At 38.3% G+C, this 19,896-nt stretch overlaps 1 protein-coding gene across 2 annotated transcripts in view; it reads right to left on the reverse strand.

Annotated features, from left to right (window-relative positions):
* Positions 1-967: 967 nt before the first annotated feature.
* The window catches only part of RunxA (RUNX family transcription factor Runt related A), a 35,557-nt gene continuing 16,628 nt past the window's right edge, over positions 968-19,896 (reverse strand). Inside the window, exons 3-5 of one of the 2 annotated variants that reach the window (XM_028175858.2) lie at positions 7,607-7,708; positions 5,501-5,686; positions 968-2,970 (exon numbers count right to left, since the gene is read on the reverse strand). In XM_028175858.2, coding sequence (XP_028031659.1) covers positions 2,360-2,970; positions 5,501-5,686; positions 7,607-7,708 — 899 coding nt within the window. In that variant the 3' untranslated portion in view covers positions 968-2,359. Of the gene's footprint in view, positions 2,971-5,500; positions 5,687-7,606; positions 7,724-19,896 lie in introns of both variants that reach the window. The other variant, XM_028175857.2, reaches the window with a different exon arrangement.

A 19,896-nucleotide genomic window follows, 5' to 3' on the forward strand; every position in this document is an offset into this window, starting at 1 on the left:
ATTCCGCAGGCAAGTACAGTTGAAGTTGAAGGATTGACATCGTGAACTAAAAAAAAAACTCCTATAGTTGATAACTTTTCTTAACTACTTCTAGTAGTGTTCTATGTCAGCGTGCGTGACTATGTAAGTGCCATCATCCTATCTATTTCTGCTGGAAAATTGCCATACAGTCCCAGTTTGAATGGCGAAGAAACCATTCAAGAATACAATTGAGATTTCAACTTCCTAACTTAATGTGGACGGCCGCCACCCACCCTTGCCTATTATTATGCCTATCTATTAACTCCAGTAACTACTGAGCATCCATCTGGGCGAACTAACTCACGACCCCAAAATGCGTAGATTGACCATAAAAAAGAAAAAAACTAAGCTTAACCTCCGCGCACACTAAATATATCCATAGATTTGAAGAAATGAATCCCAAGTGGCCGTTGTTTAGTTAATTCGCATCAATAAATCTTGGTCTGGCTTTAAAGAAATTGAACACAAAGCTTTCCAAATATTAGATAGGTGTTTCAAAGTGAACTTTTCGATCGTGCTTGACGTAATGAATCATCATTATCCTGCCCTTCTCCCAGTCACCTGGGTTCGGCGCAACATGTTTGCTCCTTCCATACTCTTCTATCATATACCATTTCTTCGCTCACTCCCCTCCTACCCATATCGTCTTTCACACAATCCATCCATTTCTTCTTAGGTCTACCTCTTCCTCTAAATCCTTCCACATTCATAGTTAACACTCTCTTAACAACCTCATTTTCATTTCATGCTTGACGTAATGAATACCTACAAGAAAAAAGGCAAACTGTTTATAACGATGCATAATGTTAATTGTAATTTAAAAAGAAATAAAGGAAAATTTCAAAAATCTTCCTTTTGTATAGAAATGATGAATTTGAATGAAATGAATTTATACAAATGAATACCGAAATAAATAAAAGATAAACGTACAGTTTGTAGATTTTATTTGATCAAAAAATTCGTCTACATTTAACTAACAAAATTTTTAACAAGCTGTCCCTCAAATAAATTGCTATGCAAGTTGAAGTATAATAAAAAAAAAACATCAATGAATACCGATCCAAGTCTCAAACAATATTGCACGAATATCTACTTACGCTAGAGACAAAATAAAACAGAATATGAAACATATTTTTTATGAAATAATATCATTTGTTTTTTTTTATATAATACCTATCGAAAATCTTTGGAAGCACAATTTGCCATTCAAATACTTTACCCGATCGATATTCTATTTCCAAAAAGTTTCTTTTAGTAATATGGTTGTAACACAGTGAATTTTCATTTTAGATTCTATGACTATTTGCGATTTGTGTGACTCCGTTAATGACCATTTGAATTTGCAATAGTGGGTACTTCGCAACCATTTACGAGAGCTACAAAAAAGTTTATATTTAAGGAGCCAAGATGTTGTATATATATTATTATGGGCGGATATATTGCTATTACTATATAGACCACGAAGCTGAGACTTTGGGTTAATGAATTTCTTGAAAACAGGTTACCGCTTATAAAGTAAAACAATGATTGCTTACAATTAATGTTAAATAAATAAATTAACAAGCTGTAATAATATGCACGGATAAAACTATTTTCATCAAAATATTTCAAGTCGGAACAAATTTTTCCTTCACACAATAGAATCAATAAAAATAAGAAATATAATTCGTTACAGAAAAACTTCTTGAAACACAAATACATAATTTATAATGTTTTTTTTTAAACAATCTCTTTCATATTTTTATTTTTAAAACTCAATCCGTATTTATGAGTAAATTAAGTTTTATCTAGCTATATAATAAGAAAATTTTATACATTAAACAACAGATTAAAAGTTACTTACAAACTAATTTAATTCAGTATACATCTACTCAACTTCGTTAATTGCACATCTATTGCACTTTACAAGATGCATTTTTACATTTTTTATTCACAAATACGTATTTACAAATTGTAATTGCCAAAACAAATAAACGGTTGGACGTTCAATACTGTTATTGTTACCGCTGAAAACACAAAACAACGTTATCTTTGAATAGTCATAAGTAAATTGAAACGTAAAATAACATTAATTTCATAGTTACAAAACTCGTATATATCTTCGGACGGGTGTGAACTTCTAATTACGTCACGTAAAATTTCACTACTCGATTATTCGCACATTTACACTTAATTAACACTTAAGTCGTAAATTAGTTTCGTTGCAATTTTAAATGACAGCTTCTTTCTTCGGCTATAAAAATGTAAAACATTTAAAGTGCTTCACTACTAAGTTCCCGGGGCACTACTTTACGTGTCAGTCATAGTCTTAATAAAAGAAAGAAGTGTCAATCTGCTTTTAGTAGGGTCGCCACACTGTGTTGCTGTCAGGTTGAGGGTTACCGCGCTGTCCTAGATTGTTGACTCTTCCGTCTTCTCCTCTCGCCGCCGCTGCCGCACACGAACTACTTCCCCCTAACAACAAATCCTGGTTTCCGTGCTGCCTGTGATTGTTTGTCGTCGACGAGATCTGATCCATCATCGTCTGTAATTCGTTATGATGGTTTTGGGTCGAGTGAATCGAATTTGAGTGAAGCGGGTGAAAATTGTGCGTTTGGTTCGCCGCCGTATACAATTGGCTGTACAGCAAACTCGCAGGGAGGACCGGATAGAGGGAATTGTTGCAATTACTGCTCCCGTACGACGAGTTTTGGGATCCCATTAGCGAGGGGAAGTTTGAACTGTTCGAGTGATTGTGGCCGATGTTCGTCGTGTTTGAGGTGAGCAGGTCGTCTTGGACCGGCGATTCGGGTTGCGAGCTGTTATCGCTCAACGACCTCGGTCCAGTAGAGAGACTGTAGTCGGCGTTGTTGTTGTAGCGCGGCAGTAAGGTGCCGTGATGCGAAGGTGATGAGCCGACTAAGCCGGAAAGCTGCTGATCTAAGTCCACTCCGGTCGTGTCAGGTAGAACTGCGCAAAAATATTAACATTAACGAATTATCATTTGTATTTGTCGTATTAGATGATTCAGTGTTGTACTTTCTGCCGATTTAACATCCGTTTTCGAAAAAAAAGTCACGTAAAACCTATCTATTAACAAACGTTATTTTAGTACGTTTTAATATGGCTATATTTTGTCGTGGCAACGGCACGCATCGGCAATAAATTTATCGTACGGATCGGAAGCGTCCGAACTGCTGTAAATTATAATGAGGACCGGTTAATGTACGTCGCGCGGGAGGCCCGATACATCGGACATAGCTTCAATATAGCTGATATAGTATACGTACATTTTTGTCAAAGCTATTTAACGCAAGCGATCTCGTGTGTGCGGTTGCGTTATTCAAAAGCTTTTGATTCAGACTAATAGTGCTTTGAATTATCAGTTAGTTTAAAAACAACAAGCTTTAGTTGAAGCCTTGACAAGCTATTTTTCGGCAATCTTTTCTCGCTCTAGACCAAATAGTCTTGACTTTTCCGATAACTCAAAACGCGGTTTTATCGCCGAGAAGAATGGCCAAGAAAGGTTCATCAAATGTATGTTGTTACAAAAGTAAAAATTCACTTAATTCGCTCTAAAACCGTCATGAGCAATAAATTTCGCGGATCAGGAGTAAAAAAGCTTCTTCGTAAACCAAATTTAATAGAATCTTACTGACCGAAAGGAGACTGAATTTGGCCTAGAATAGCTATACACAGGCTTTGCTTTGGCCCAGAATTGCTATACACAGGCCTTCGTCAAATTAGCATTTACTGATAATAGGGTGTATTGTAAGCGCATTTGGGTAGGTACCATCATCGTGTCTATTACTAGCGCGAAGCACTCATTCTGTTTAAAATTTACAGCCACTTTTCAATACAATTAAATGTTTGACTGTGTCAAAGTCTGTGTCTATAGATTACGATAACTAGTTAACACCAGATTGCTCGTGACATTCTTCAACTATCTACCCAATAAAAAAAAAATAAGCGCGGATAAGCAATGGGATGATGACTCAAAGCGAAATATCCCAGGTGATCAGATCGTGTTAAGCCATGAATCAGAAGAGACCGATATGTGACCCTTGCCTGAGTTGCTTTTATTAATTCCCGAGCATTCGTTTTGGGTAAATTTTCGCTTATTTTCCTAATTAAGTCTCTCTCTAATTTCTTCCCTTTGGTGCGCATTCTTCGACAATCACAATGGATTCTAAATTAAAAGTACGTATAGTTGTTATTCCGATGGTATTGAGACTACGATCTTATTTTTCGAGATGAGGCGCATGAATTTTAAATCATTTTTAAAACTTTTATTTAAATATTTGGTAAATTGCGACTCCAATGCTTTTCGATATCCTTAAACACGACGTGGGTACAATTTGAACGAGGATATGAGTCGTAAATTTTTGGTAAATTTAATTTCACCTTACTGGTTCAACAGGCTATAGTTTGGTGTCATAAAACTTAATGATTAATCTGTTAACGATTTATAGCTGTTTTGTTCCGCGACATAGCTGCAGCATGCACGGGTTACGTCACGCATTAAAACTAGTTGTTTCGAAAAAAACATAAATATTTTATGGACATAATTAAATCTATTGTTATGTTACGAAAGGTGATTAAGTTGGCAGATGGTACGTCAGTGCACATTCGATATAAAATGAACTGTTAAAAACTAACAGAAATATGTAAAAGCAAATTTAGCGAGATTAAAGCGAAGCTATGTGGCATAATATTTTTTTTGTGTGAATAGAATCGTTTTTTGGGGCAACGCGAAATAGCCCTTTTTATTTATTACTAGCTGACCCGGCAGACTTTGTAGTGCCTGCCTCAATCGATAAATAAAAGACCTAAACTTATGTATAAAATAAACTTAAAACAAATAAAAGGAATCGGTCCGACGGGGGACACATCAAAGGAAAAATAAAATTGTTATTTTTATTTAATTCCGAGCATTTTCATATTTATCTAACCTTTCAAACCTTCTCTGGACTGCCACAAATAATTCAAGACCAAAGTTAGCCAAATCGGTCCAGCCGTTCTCGAGTTTTAGCGAGACTAACGAACAGCAATTCATTTATAAATATATAGATAGATTATTTAATTTTATTAACGTGCGTATTTTTTTTCCGTCTCTTTTTCGACTCTTTCTGTTATGTGCTTTGATTATTTTATATTTAACTTACAGATATTTTAACCCATATTATTCATGGGTCGGATGTCAATCTATCGTTAGATTTTATCTGATCTCAGATATAATAATTACTGGAGGTAGGATCTCTTGTGAGTCCGCATGGGTAGGTACCACCACCCTGCCTATTTCTGCCGTGAAGCAGTATTGCGTTTCGACTTGAAGGGTGGGCAGCCGTTGTAACTATACTTGAGACCTTAGAACTTATATCTCAAGCTGAGTGGCGCATTTACGTTGCAGATGTCTATGGGCTCCAGTGACCACTTAACGCCAGGTGGGCTGCGAGCTTGTCCACCCAACTAAGCAATAAAAGAGAAATTAGAATGTTACCTGTATTATTAGCCGTAAAATCTTGCGTTGCGGTTTGATCGGGAACAGTTCCCGCGAAGCCTAAGGCCGGAGGGTTGAATTGAGATGCCGCTGGTGCCGCACATGATGGAAGGTAGGCTGGGTACGCGCTCGCACCACCATAGCCCCAGTGGGTGTTGCTCGAACTCAACCCAAACTGACTCATGTCTATAAGAAAGAAAACAATATTAACAACACCAAGATTATGGTTATAAAAAAATATGCGCTGCTCATTTATATTATTATATTATAATATCATTTATATTATATTATTTACAGGTGGTAGGACCTCTTGAGAGTTCGCGCGGGTAGGTACCACCACCCTGCCTATTTCTGCCGTGAAGCAGTAATGCGCTTCAGCTTGAAGCGTGGGGCAGCCGTTGTAACTATACTTGAGACCTTAGAACTTATATCTCAAGGTGGGTGGCCCATTTACGTTATAGATGTCTATGGGCTCCAGTAATCACTTAACACCAGGTGGGCTGTGAGCTCGTCTACCCATCTAAGCAATAGAAAAAAAAATCTACAAAAATACGTGTCAACTTTATACATACATTGTGTTAAACGGTTGCAAAAGCCTTTACGCAGTATACTTTAAATGCTAGTGACTTTGAGATATTAGGAAGAAGTCTTTCTGATTTGGGGAGGTAGTAAGTACTTAGTCGTGCGGATGTACACCATGGCACCGTACATTACGTGTCATTAAACATTAAGACACCACACGAAGCTGTAACAATATTTTCCGTGCATTTTATCAACTAGTTTTTACCTAGAAGAAATGAACACGACAAAAAAAAAAAACAAAAAAAAAACATCAATCAGCAAACGCCGCAAAAACCTATCGCAAAACCAAATCGGAATCTGTCCGCAGCAAATATTCGATTCGGCGTAGTTGAAAAGTGAATGAGTCACCAAACCGTGCGGCGGTACCCTAAACTACGTTCACTAAAGCGCGGATTCAATTCGGCCCCCGCCCAAAAAGAGGAGACCACTGAAAGCTGACTGCAATCGAACAAGCATCGAGTCGTGCCCGTTGAAATCCACGAATGCAAAACAACTCGTGCCGTTTGAAAAACGCTGTGGAAAAACGAAAACAAAAAAAACAAAAGCGACATTCGCAAATCGACGCAGCGGTGTATCGTATGAAACCGGACTCCGCCGGATCGTTGGCAAAAACGGAGCCGCGATACCGAAAAATAAAAGGCGGTAATACTGAAAAAATTGAATGGACACGGACGCCGCGCGGCCGGCACGCTCTGTTCCATCGTGTCTTTATACACGGCTTTCATTACAAGTGGATGATTGCGTTGCCGACACTGTACACGGTTTTGTGGCGCCGTTATAATATTTCTGTATATGATTTTATAGTAAAGGTTTTTTTAAGATCGTTATGAGCACCCAAATACAGATTTTTTTATTTTTCTCTCCGTTTGTTTATGCAAGATAATCCCTGTACTGGCTAGCCGATTTTGACATTAAGGGAAATTTAAGTAATGAACTACCTTCTTTTTTTATTGCCCTTTTTTATTTTATTTTATTGCATGCATGGGTGGACGAGCTCACAGCCCACCGGGTGTTAAGTGGTTACTGGAGCCCATAGACATCTACAACGTAAATGCGCCACCCACCTCGAGATATAAGCTCTAAGGTCTCAAATATAGTACCAGCGGCTGCCCCACCCTTCAAACCGAAACGCATTACTGCTTCACGGCAGAAATAGGCAGGGTGGTGGTATCTAACCGCGCGGACTCACAAGAGGTCCTACCATCAGTAATTACGCAAATTATAATTTTGCGGGTTTGATTCTTATTACACGATGTTATTCTTTCACCGTGGAAGTCAATCGTGAACATTTTGTTGAGTAGGTACGTATTTCATTAGAAAAATTGGTACCCGCCTGGGATTCGAACACCGGTGCATCGCTCAATACGAATGCACCGGATGTTTTATCCCTTAGGCCACGGTGACTTCAAAAGTATAGTAAAGTATAGACTGTAAAGTAGCAAACAGGATGTACTCACTCAAAGATCCCAAAGGTCGAAGTGTCGGCTAGTTTGCTCAACCTCTCAACTAGAGAAAAGTACTCACTCTGACAAGTTGTGATCGGTGGCATTCTGAACCCGCCGAGTGGATCCGGCGGGAAGGGAAACGGACGCTGGCCGAAGGCGAAGTGGAACTGCTGCTGCTGCCCTAGGAGAGACAGCACTACATCAGTACGATACAAGCTGCCCTTGGTCCTCATCATAAATTGTAAATGTAAACGTGTTCCGAGTAATTATTAATAGGTTGAACGAAGTTCCTTATGTGACGATGCGGAGAGGTACGCTAACCGGGAAAAAACGTCCGTAACATAAGATTTTTATTAGTAATGCACACAGTATACGGCTTAACTTTGCAATAACGTACAAATTAGTAATGCACACAGTGTAAGACTTGACTTTGTAATAACGTACAAAAAATAACATATTTTTTATCATTCATTAACCACGATCTCGGAGCGATCGTTTGCGCAATACACTAACAGTCACTAACTCTTATGCAAACAACCGTGAATGAAGTGTACCACAATAAGTTCGCACGTTACCGAATCATCGTGGATTGTTGTGAAGCCTCCAGTTTTATTTTCTTTATACCTCGAATAGAACTTAAAATTAATATTTTTATAATAAGGAACTTCGTTCCTATCCAGTGTCCCACGACACCACACATCTTTTTGTACGATTCTTGATATGTTCCGTGGGGGAAAGTATGGTGACGGAGACACGGGTCAACGGATTAAGTGTAAATTACAACGGGACACTAAAAATTTTTCTACGATTGTTCGATAATTAACGATACGACTAATTCATTATCAATCTTTGTTTACATGTTGTTGAATTTTTTGACATGGTACCATTAATATAAATGATTCGATGCGAGTCACGTCTGAACTGTGGGTATTACAGCTTTCCTACCGTTTTGAATGTTATTGCCTCACAGAAATAACCAGAACGTGGTGCGAACCGAAGCGAGTTCAGAATACGCTGCCAGTTCGAAATGCTATCATTTAAGGATTATTTCACCATACTAATGGTCCCACAGCAGCCGAATTTCGACTATAATTAATTGAAATTATAAGTTTAAAGATTACTATGGTTCTATTGTCAAATAATTTTATACTTCTATAATCACAGATTTCGTCAACACTACACTATATTAAAGACTAGCTGACCCGGCTGACTTCGTAGTGCCTCAATCGATAAAAAAGACCTAAAATTTTGTATAAAATAAACCTTAAACAAACAAAAGGAATCCGTCCGACGGGGGACACATCAAAGGAAAAACAAAATTGTTATTTTATTTAATTCTGAGCATTTTCATATTTATCTACCTTTTAAACCTTCTCTGGACTTCCACCAATAATTCAAGACCAAAATTAACCAAATCGGTCCAGCCGTTCTCGACTTTAAGCGAAACTAACGAACAGCAATTCATTTATAACATTTTATATTATTTAAACAATATTAAGCTATTCTCAATTTGACCACAGACTTTAAAAATAACAAAAGTTCGACAATAAGCAAAGAATATATATATGTATGTGTGTGTGTCAAATACATGGTAGTGTGTGTAATGATTTTTTATTGATTTAATGTATTATTGATGCATAATTTAAAAAAAATAGCATTCCACACTCCTTTTCTATATACTCTATGTGTGGGAAATTTCATACTCCTACGTCCGCGTAATTTTCGTAAAAAGGGGTACAAACTTTTTGCTTCACGTATTAATATATAGATTAAATAATATTGAATGAGACATTCAAATCCAAAGTATGTTATTAAACGTGTTATAAATTTCTAAGATTAAAATGCACTTAAAATTTTTACAGAAACGCGCTGAGCTTTCATCAATCACACTAAGTTTCAATTAGACAATAGAATTGCTGCCCTGCTTCTCAAAACGTAATACGGAATCGCGGCAGAAATAGGCAGAGTCCATACCCGTGTCGGTTCTAAGACGGCCTACAATCACTTGAGATGTATTCACAAAAAAAAACATCCGTATAATTGCCTAATTTTCAATACAAATGTCTATTATGGAGCCCCTGTCTGTTTGTCGCGAATGAGTCACAGCAGTTAGAGTAGCTATTATGTCTTAAAGTGGATGATGACATTCACTTTGTTATGGGTTCCACCACTTAACACCCGACAGGTTTTATGATTGCTTGCCTATGAAAATTATATTCTAAAGATTTTATAGTAATCGTATGTTTTATTTCTCAAAGGCCCTTATATTCTAAAATTCATGGTTTACGGTTACTTTACATGCTTAAGTAATGAATAAGTCGTTTTTATCATTTTTCTTAAACTTTATCGACTTTATTAGAGACCTAAATACTAACAATGACATTTAATGACTAATAATGTATTTAGAGGCCTAAGGGTTGACTGTAAGAGACGGTTTTCGGCGATAAATTCGCCAATTGTGCTTTTGTTTTAAGCCTATTTTTTACATTCTCTTTTTCTGTAAATTATCATCATTTTGGTGTACTTTAGTGTGATAAAGTATTTTATATTGTATTGTAATTGAAATAGTAATACTATAGATTTAATATAACTAGTCAGGTCATAAGTATTGTCACACAGTAAAAACTTTTCTTTTAGAATGCTGACCACAAAAAAGTTTATTGAATTCGAATTTCGAATTGTTCATGAAAATAAAAATGTATACTTTTAGAATTTTACTCATTTTTAAATATGGAGTGGACGCTTAAAGAAGACCGTGTTGTAGTTATTGCGTTGCATCGTTGCGGTTACGCGCCAATTCAAATTTTTAACATACTGAAAAATTTGAATATAACCAAAAGATTCGTTTAACGTACCATCAAACAATACAATGAAGACTCTAGTGTAGATGATAGGTCAAGAAGTGGTCGCCCTCGGTCTGTTAGGACTCCAGCAGTAATAAAAGCTGTGAAGGCGCGAATTCAAAGAAATCCCAAACGTAAGCAGAAACTGTTGGTCCTTCAGATGGGGTTAAGCAGAACCACGGTGAAAAGGGTGTTAAATGAAGACTTAGGGCTTCGGGCATATCGAAGAAAAACAGGACATCGTTTGAATGCTCGTCTAATGGACCTGAGACTGAAGAGATGCCGCGCTTTGTTGAAGCGGTACGCGGGAAAAAAAATCGGGAAATTCTTTTTTCGGATGAAAAAAATTTTACCGTAGAAGAGAGCTACAACAAACCAAATGATATGGTGTACGCACACAGTAGTGATGAAGCGAGTAACCGTATTCCGCGTGTCCAAGGAGGTCATTTTCCATCCTCGCTCATGGTATGGTTGGGAGTTTCTTATTGGGGCTTAACAGAAGTACATTTTTGTGAGAAAGGTGTAAAAACGAATGCAGTTGTGTATCAAAATACAGTCCTGACGAACCTTGTGGAACCTGTTTCTCATACCATGTTCAATAACAGGCACTGGGTATTCCAACAAGATTCGGCGCCAGCTCATAGAGCGAAGAGCACACAAGACTGGCTGGCGGCGCGTGAAATCGACTTCATCCGGCACGAAGACTAGCCCTTCTCCAGTCCAGATTTGAATCCGTTAGATTACAAGATATGGCAACACTTGGAGGAAAAGGCGTGCTCAAAGCCTCATCCCAATTTGGAGTCACTCAAGACATCCTTGATTAAGGCAGCCGCCGATATTGACATGGACCTCGTTCGTGCTGCGATAGACGACTGGCCGCGCAGATTGAAGGCCTGTATACAAAATCACGGAGGTCATTTTGAATAAACTTTAGTGTCATAAGAATCTATGTTTTGTTAAGTTCATTTTGGTATATGAATGGTTACATAATGAATAAACTTGTTTCAATTATTTTACATTAAACATGTGACAGAATTTATGACCTGACTAGGTATAATTGATCTAATTCTAAAATATACCTTTAAATTGTTATAATAAAAATGTGCTTTGTCAAAACAAAAATACGTTAATTGTTTCTAAATAGAAGACTTACAAATAATTTATCCACCCAAACAAAATTCATTATAAACAGAAAAACTTTTTTTAAAACATGCTTAAATATTATTCTATTAAGCAATTATAAAAAGACAAAATTCAATAATTGTATGATTAAATAAAAAAATACTAGCGAATAGCTCTTTTATATGTAAAACTGTCTAGATATACATTTTCTGATGGATGGATGGATGGATGGTTTCACTACAAACTAGGGTTGCCAGTCTGTTGTTTTATCGTTTGAACAAAATTTTTACAAGATATTGCACTGGATATTCCTATAATTTAGCATTTTTACATTAAGTGTATTTATTTTTTAAACGTTCGTAATAAGTGTTTTACAGGTTTCCCCAAAGGCCTAGTAAAATTTTAATAGTTTTAAAAAAAAGAACGCGTACATCTTTTTGCATAATATATGTTAGAGTACTGAGTCAATGATCAATTCACTTGTCCTACCGCTAAGAATTTCGAGAGATAGTCACTATCAAGCTGAACTGAAGTTCAGTCTCACATACGCTGTGCATCCCCTAGGCGTGGGGACCTCGCACATGGTTCAGCCCTCGGCCCGAGAGAAAAAAAGTCTAGCATAGTCAAATCGCATACTCTGTGCAATGTAGTTAAATGGTAATTTGAACCGATCTAACGTAATAAAAAATAAAGGTAAGAAAAAAGTAACGAGCAAAAAAAAATTACGCAATTATCAGTTTTGTCAATGATTTATCCTAGAACAGGAAAGTAATAAACTGTTTTCTAATATAAAGTACTTTTCGCAGTAATTTACTATGAACCAGTAACGAACCATTATAAATAATAACAGCACAAGAACACAAACGCTAATCGATTTAATATTATATTAAAAAAATCAGTGAGACAGCCCTGCTCAGCACACATGCTCATTTCCCGTGCAAAGGCTCGAGTGTATAAATCAACGGCGCAACAATTACACACTTTCATGGCAAGTTGGAATTAGAAACTGTCATTTGCACCGTTCGAGGGCCGTCGGGGGGGAGTGGGGGCGAAGGGGGAATGGCATTGGGAGGGAAAAATAGGGTACGAGTAAGGGCTACTGCGGACCTGATTAAAGGATTACAGGGGAGTCCAGTGTAGTTAGATTTATTATACCAAGCATTTCTACTAGTTAGCTGCGCTTTGTTCTAATGCGCCCGACGATGACAATTTATTCGCCTAGCTTAGTTGAGTTTTTTTTACTAAATATATGTTAGGTTAAGTATCACATGTACATGTAAAATGCTTATGCATATTGAAGACAGTCGATTATAAATTATATTTGGTCGTATGTTAGTTTTTTCGCGTCATCGATATGACCAAAGTAAGATTATTGTTATATCAGCGCACATTACAAGCAAATTTATAATTAATAGTGGATTTCGTAAAATTTATAGAGATAAGAGAAAGTATTCAAGAGAAGATTCCTTTAGATAATTGACAAGGAAAGATAAAAAATAATTAGACATCAATGTATAAATTACTTTTAGTCAAAAGTAAATTCGACGTGAATGTTATTATTATTATTTTGTATTTGACAAAAAAATATTCGAAAAATTACAATTAAAATTGTATATAAAGAGAAAATGGTTACGCAGAATTTTTTTCCTTTGGTTCTCAACCAGGTTCCTCTTTGTTTGTAAGTTAAGTGCCTATTAGTTAATGAGCTTTAACGTTTTCAAATAAAATATTTAGGTAACGTTTTTTTTTTTAATTTCAATATAAATAAAACGTTTTAGGTGTTACTAAAATAGGTCAAAGTTCTATCACTGGGGGAAAACTACTTATTTAAAAAGTAAATTGACCACATTTTCCAACAATTTACTATGTTCTATGTACGTCAAATGAATGCAAAAAAATATATATATTAATACAAACACTAGAAAAATTACTTTGAATACTGACTCAACTGAATTCGTCTAGGTGCATCTAAGTGCGTTTAACTCGCGCATGACTCAAGTAAAGGGCTAAGTTAACGTGTGAAGTAAACAATCAGACTGCAGATGTAAACATTCGATCCATAACGACACTCTTGAATACACAGTGCAAAATTAACTCAAATGTTCAATACATTTTTACAATACAACCTCTGTAATATTTTATGATTGAAATTACAATTTTTTTTTTATTGCTTAGATGGATGGACGAGCTTACAGCCCACCTGGTGTTAAGTGGTTACTGAAGCCCATAGACATCTACAACGTAAATGCGCCACCCACCTCGAGATATAAGTTCTAAGATCTCAGTATAGTTACAACGGCTACCCCACCTTTCGAACCGAAACGCATTACTGCTTCACGGCGGAAATAGGCGGGGTGGTGGTACCTACCCGTGCGGACTCCCAAGAGGTCCTACCACCAGTACTTAAATTATTTTACCAGTACTTAAACCAGTAATTAATTAAAGCATTTCAGAGATTTGTGTGATGTGATGCCTATTTCTTTGAGCTAGTAAATTCCGGCCATGCTCCACTGTGACTGTCGCTAAATTTTCCCATTTGACCAGCAGTGGGATGAAAGGTAGCCCGTTTCTAAGGTTTAAACTATTTCAATATCGAATTTTGTCAAAATCGTATCATTGGACATAAAAAAGTAACAAACAGACTTCCGTGCTTATGATATTACTATGAATTATCATACAGTTTACTGGTATGAAAGAAAACAAACAAAAAAAAAACACTAAAATTTCGCAATAATATAAAAAATATTTACAAAAATTAGTAATGTGACTGAACAGAATTGCACAACTGTTATTAGATTTACTATGGCATCATAGCGCCTTAGGCATGGGTGGTCCTGTGTTCGTGAACCGAGAATAGCTTGCCATTGCTTCCTTAACAAAAACATTGTTAATAGTCAGACCGATTATAAAGTTAGGCGGCTACTGCACATTGATAATAAAACGCACCACCCACCCGGAATGGCTAAAAATAGGAACGGAGATTCTGTGAGCACAAAGAACGGGTTTAATCTTCGTGTGATGATTATATGTAAGAGGACGTTATGCGAAAGAAAACATTTTGAAATAATTAAGAGACTTTAATAACAAATTTATGATAGTTTGATAACAAACTAAATTTCGATCCATTTTCAGTTGTTTTTACTTCAAACATATTTAGACATAATTACTGTGATAAACTTAGTTATTATATTTATTTGCGAAGAGCTATAAGCCATCCGGTAAGAAGTTATCAATTTGCATAACCTGCCGATACTAGGGACACAGCAAAACCGACGGTATGATATTATTTAAATAAGTAATGAAACATTACAATTTCATAATAACATTACAATGTAGAAGATAAATTAAAACAAAATTTCATCAACCACAAAACCCTCGAAAATCTATCGGGAAACGCGAATCAATCTAAACACAAATCTATAGGATAGCATGTTAACATGCGTTGGAACTTAGAATTAAATAATTTATCGGCTCCGCGCGGAGGCTGGAGGCATAAATCAATATGCAGGGCATGCACACACGCGGCAAAGGGTGGTTAGTCCGACCTCCCTACACCCTCAGCCCTTTCTTGACTAATTAATTAAACAACCGATTCATTACAGAAGCCTCCTTTGTACCCTCACATTCGTCTAGCGAGATAGAGGTAGGATGGCATTAGGATAGTCATTAATCGTGTTTCGCAAAATTTTAATCCCGAATTTCGGTAGTGAGTGAATCGAGCTTCGCCCTGATTTGATGAAACAAAATCTCGGAGCGATGGATATTTTAGTTTTCCGTTTTATATTACGTTAAATATTTTGTGGTTTCAATGTTTCAGGGAATTTTATTACTACAATTTTTATTTAAAATACTAGCTGACCTGGCAGACTTCGTAGTGCGTCTATCGATAAATAAAAGACCTAAGCTTTTGTATAAAATAAACTTAAAACAAACAAAAGGTATCAGTCCACCGGGGGACACATCAAAGGAAAAACAAAATTGTTATTTTTATTTAATCCCGAACATTTTCATATTTATCTACCTTTTAAACCTTCTCTGGACTTCTACAAATTATTCAAGACCAAAATTAGCCAAATCGGTCCAGCCGTTCTCGAGTTTTAGCTAGACTAACGAACAGCAATTCATTTTTATATATAGAAGAAGATTAAAACAGCATAGTCAATATATGTTAAGGAAACAATGAACTCGTATATTATACGATCTATGACTCTCCGTTCTTCGTCCTTTCCTATCGTTTCGATTCTGAATATCACAGAAAGATGAAACGGAAATACTTCGGCAAATTATTAATTAATTACCTCAATTAAGGCCGTTGTTTTTGAATGTTTTGCGGTGGCCCTTGTTTCGTTTCGAGTGCTCGCAAACATAAACGGGCTTTGATGTTTTCCGTATAGTTTTGTGAATTTAATTGCGCGTGCCTAACGTTGCGAAGAGTTTTATTTGCTTTGCAATTGTTGACTTTTCGAAACGTACGTCTAATTTAATATTATGTAACGTTTTGTTTTCGACAATATTGTCAGTTGTGGAACCATAAAAATACAACTGTTTGTTTGTTTGTATGTAGATGGTTTGAATAAATTACTTTTGAAATATTTTCTTATTAAACATTGTTTAAGCTATTGCATAGATTTTATCGCGGGCTTTGAGCGCGGCGACTGAATCAAGAAATTCCGTAACGAAAATAACCTGACACCCCCACTACGCCTACTATGTAGCTCGCGCTCAACACATTCACACGTTGCGCTTGTTTAGTGTTTGTGAATAAGCGCGCGGCGTGACGTCGCACTGCCGCATGCATATCATGAAAAGTCTGCCCATCTCTCCCTCGCGCGGTCTAGGCTATGAGTGTGAAGGGGACAGTTAATGTTTTGCTTTTGTTAATGTTTATCAATATAACGTGGTCTTATTTTTTGTTGTTTTAATATTAAATTATTATTGTCGATTTATAATTGCATAAGTTGATAAAAAATGCTACGCAATAGCTTTACCGCGGCAGTCTCGGAGTGCCACACGTGTTTTTTTTATTGCAGTGGTGGCTGTATGAGCACCATATGCTTTTTTAACAGCCCTTGTAGGCAGACGAGGATACGACCGATCTGATGGTGAGTGGCCACCGTTATTGATGGATGTCAGTAACTGTAATACCAGGCGCACAGCTAAGCCTACGTCTACTGTAAATTGTTAAGTATTAGGATTGCTTTAGATTGCGCGTACCGGAAATTCAAACTTACTTAATAGAGATAGATTTATGATTAGTCAATTATTATTTTACATAAGCTACCGTAGAAAAATACTGCTAAAAATTTCTAATTGTATATAATAAAATACTTTTAAATACCGTACACTAGGCGCATGGGAGACGCTTTTCTGGTTATTATGACACAATAAAAATAGAGTGTCGATTCCTTATTTATTTATTTAATATACGAGTATGTATAACATTAATGACACGTTTTAAATTCAAATGTTTTTTGTAGTGATTATTTATGGCCAGACTTTTTACTATGAAGAATACACTTAGTTCAAACTTATTTCAGACTAGCTGACCCGGCAGAGTTTGTAGTGCCTCAATCGATAAATAAAATCAAAGGAAAAACAAAATTGTTATTTTTATTTAATTCCGAGTATTTTCATGTTTGTCTACCTTTTACACCTTCTCTGGACTTCCAAAAATAATTCAAGACCAAAATTAGCCAAATCGGTCCAGCCGTTCTCGAGTTTTAGCGAGACTAACGATCAGCAATTCATTTTTATATAACTAGTCAGGTCATAAGTATTGTCACACAGTAACTTTTCTTTTAGAATGCTGGCCACAAAAAAGTTTATTGAATTCGAATTTCGAATTGTTCATGAAAATAAAAATGTATACTTTTAGAATTTTACTCATTTTTAAATATGGAGAGGACGCTTAAAGAAGACCGTGTTGCAGTTATTGCGTTGCATCGTTGCGGTTACGCGCCAATTCGAATTTTTAACATACTGAAAAATTTGAATATAACCAAAAGATTCGTTTATCGTACCATCAAACGATACAATGAAGACTCTAGTGTAGATGACAGGTCAAGAAGTGGTCGCCCTCGGTCTGTTAGGACTCCAGCAGTGATAAAAGCTGTGAAGGCGCGAATTCAAAGAAATCCCAAACGTAAGCAGAAACTGTTGGCCCTTCAGATGGGGTTAAGCAGAACCACGGTGAAAAGGGTGTTAAATGAAGACTTAGGGCTTCGGGCACATCGAAGAAAAACAGGACATCGTTTGAATGCTCGTCTAATGGACCAGAGAGTGAAGAGATGCCGCGCTTTGTTGAAGCGGTACGCGGGAAAAAAATATCGGGAAATTCTTTTTTCGGATGAAAAATTTTTTACCGTAGAAGAGAGCTACAACAAACAAAATGATAAGGTGTACGCACACAGTAGTGAAGAAGCGAGCAACCGTATTCCGCGTGTCCAAAGAGGTCATTTTCCATCCTCGCTCATGGTATGGTTGGGAGTTTCTTATAGGGCATTTTTTTTTTCTTTTTTTTTCTTTTTTTTTTTTTTTTGGTCAGGAGGAAATCGCCGGACTTCCGCCCTCTGGGGACGGCGGAGTCGAACCGACTAAAACCTCCTGTCGCTCAACAAACCTCCATGAGCCAGAACTCATGAAAAGGCAAAGGGGGGAAAGTGAAGTGTTTAGTGCGGAGCACATCTCTCCCATCACCCTCCCCCTCGGGACGCCGGACTGGCGGTCGTCGGCGCCACGACCACCAGCCCTCTCGGTCGGCAGGCTATCCGGAGCCCGCCTAGATGGCGCCGGTTAGAGTGAGCTATCCTACGGAATACCCCGTTGGGTCAGAACCAGCGTGGGTCGAGGATAGCCGGCCTTCCATCACCCGGATGCTCTTGCGTAAAACGCGTGCAGAGCAGCTTGCACGACGTCTTCTTAGGTCCCCCTCGCCGGTCCCCAGACCGACATATCAGGGGGACCCGAAACACTTAGAGGCGCCGCTCGACGGCGGCGGGCTTGCGCGTCTCTAACGCGCCCCGCCGCCTCCTTCTGCGAGATGGTGCACTCGCAGAAGTCGAGCATCGCCTTCCACGACTCGTCGTCGCCGAGCATCGATGCCACAACACTCGGCAACGACAAGTCGTTTCCTATTTTTGCGACGAGGACACGGCGCCACCCCTCCCATGCGGGGCAGGCGACGAGCGTATGCTCTGCCGTGTCCAAGTCGCAATCACAATGGTGGCACTCTGCCGTCGGCTCGGCTCTGATCCGGTGCAGGAACTCACCGAAGCAACCATGCCCAGTGAGAACCTGCGTGAGCCGGAAAGTGAGGCGTCTTCTGTCACGATTCACCCAATCCACAAGGACTGGGCGAATCGCCTCGACGGTCCTACGACCAGCCGAAGGATCGGCCAGCCGCCTGGACCATGATTCCAGCACGGACCGCCGAGATTGGGCCCTCCGCGCTCTGACCACACTGGGGCTGGGACGCGCCACGCCCCGGGCACGAAATTCAGCCCGCCACTGATAGTCAGCGGCGAGCGCCTCCGCTTCCAGAACCCAAGGCGGCGTCCCAGCCAGTACACACGCCGCCTCGAAGGAGATGGTGCGATAACCACGAATGACCCTGACGGCGATGGTGCGTTGCGGCTTTTGCAGCAGCCTCGCCACCCCCACGGCCAGGGACTGGCCCCACACGGGCGCCCCGTATAGGGCCATTGATCGCACCACTCCTGTATAGAGACGGCGCGTCACCTGGTCAGGCCCCCCGATGTTGGGCAGAAGCCGGCTTAACGCGCCGGCCACCCCCAACAAACGAGGGACCAGGTTCTGAAAGTGAGTCTTATTGGGGCTTAACAGAAGTACATTTTTGTGAGAAAGGTGTAAAAACGAATGCAGTTGTGTATCAAAATACAGCCCTCACGAACCTTGTGGAACCTGTTTCTCATACCATGTTCAATAACAGGCACTGGGTATTCCAACAAGATTCGGCGCCAGCTCATAGAGCGAAGAGCACACAAGACTGGCTGGCGGCGCGTGAAATCGACTTCATCCGGCACGAAGACTGGCCCTCCTCCAGTCCAGATTTGAATCCGTTAGATTACAAGATATGGCAACACTTGGAGGAAAAGGCGTGCTCAAAGCCTCATCCCAATTTGGAGTCACTCAAGACATCCTTGATTAAGGCAGCCGCCGATATTGACATGGACCTCGTTCGTGCTGCGATAGACGACTGGTCGCGCAGATTTAAAGCCCTGTATTCAAAATCACGGAGGTCATTTTGAATAAACTTTAGTGTCATAAGAATCTATGTTTTGTTAAATTTATTTTGGTATATGAATGGTTACATAATGAATAAACTTATTTCAATTATTTTACATTAAACATGTGACAGAATTTATGACCTGACTAGGTATATAGA

The sequence above is a fragment of the Bombyx mandarina genome, chromosome 03 (assembly GCF_030267445.1).
Source record: "Bombyx mandarina strain Sakado chromosome 03, ASM3026744v2".
Lineage (NCBI taxonomy): Eukaryota > Metazoa > Arthropoda > Insecta > Lepidoptera > Bombycidae > Bombyx > Bombyx mandarina.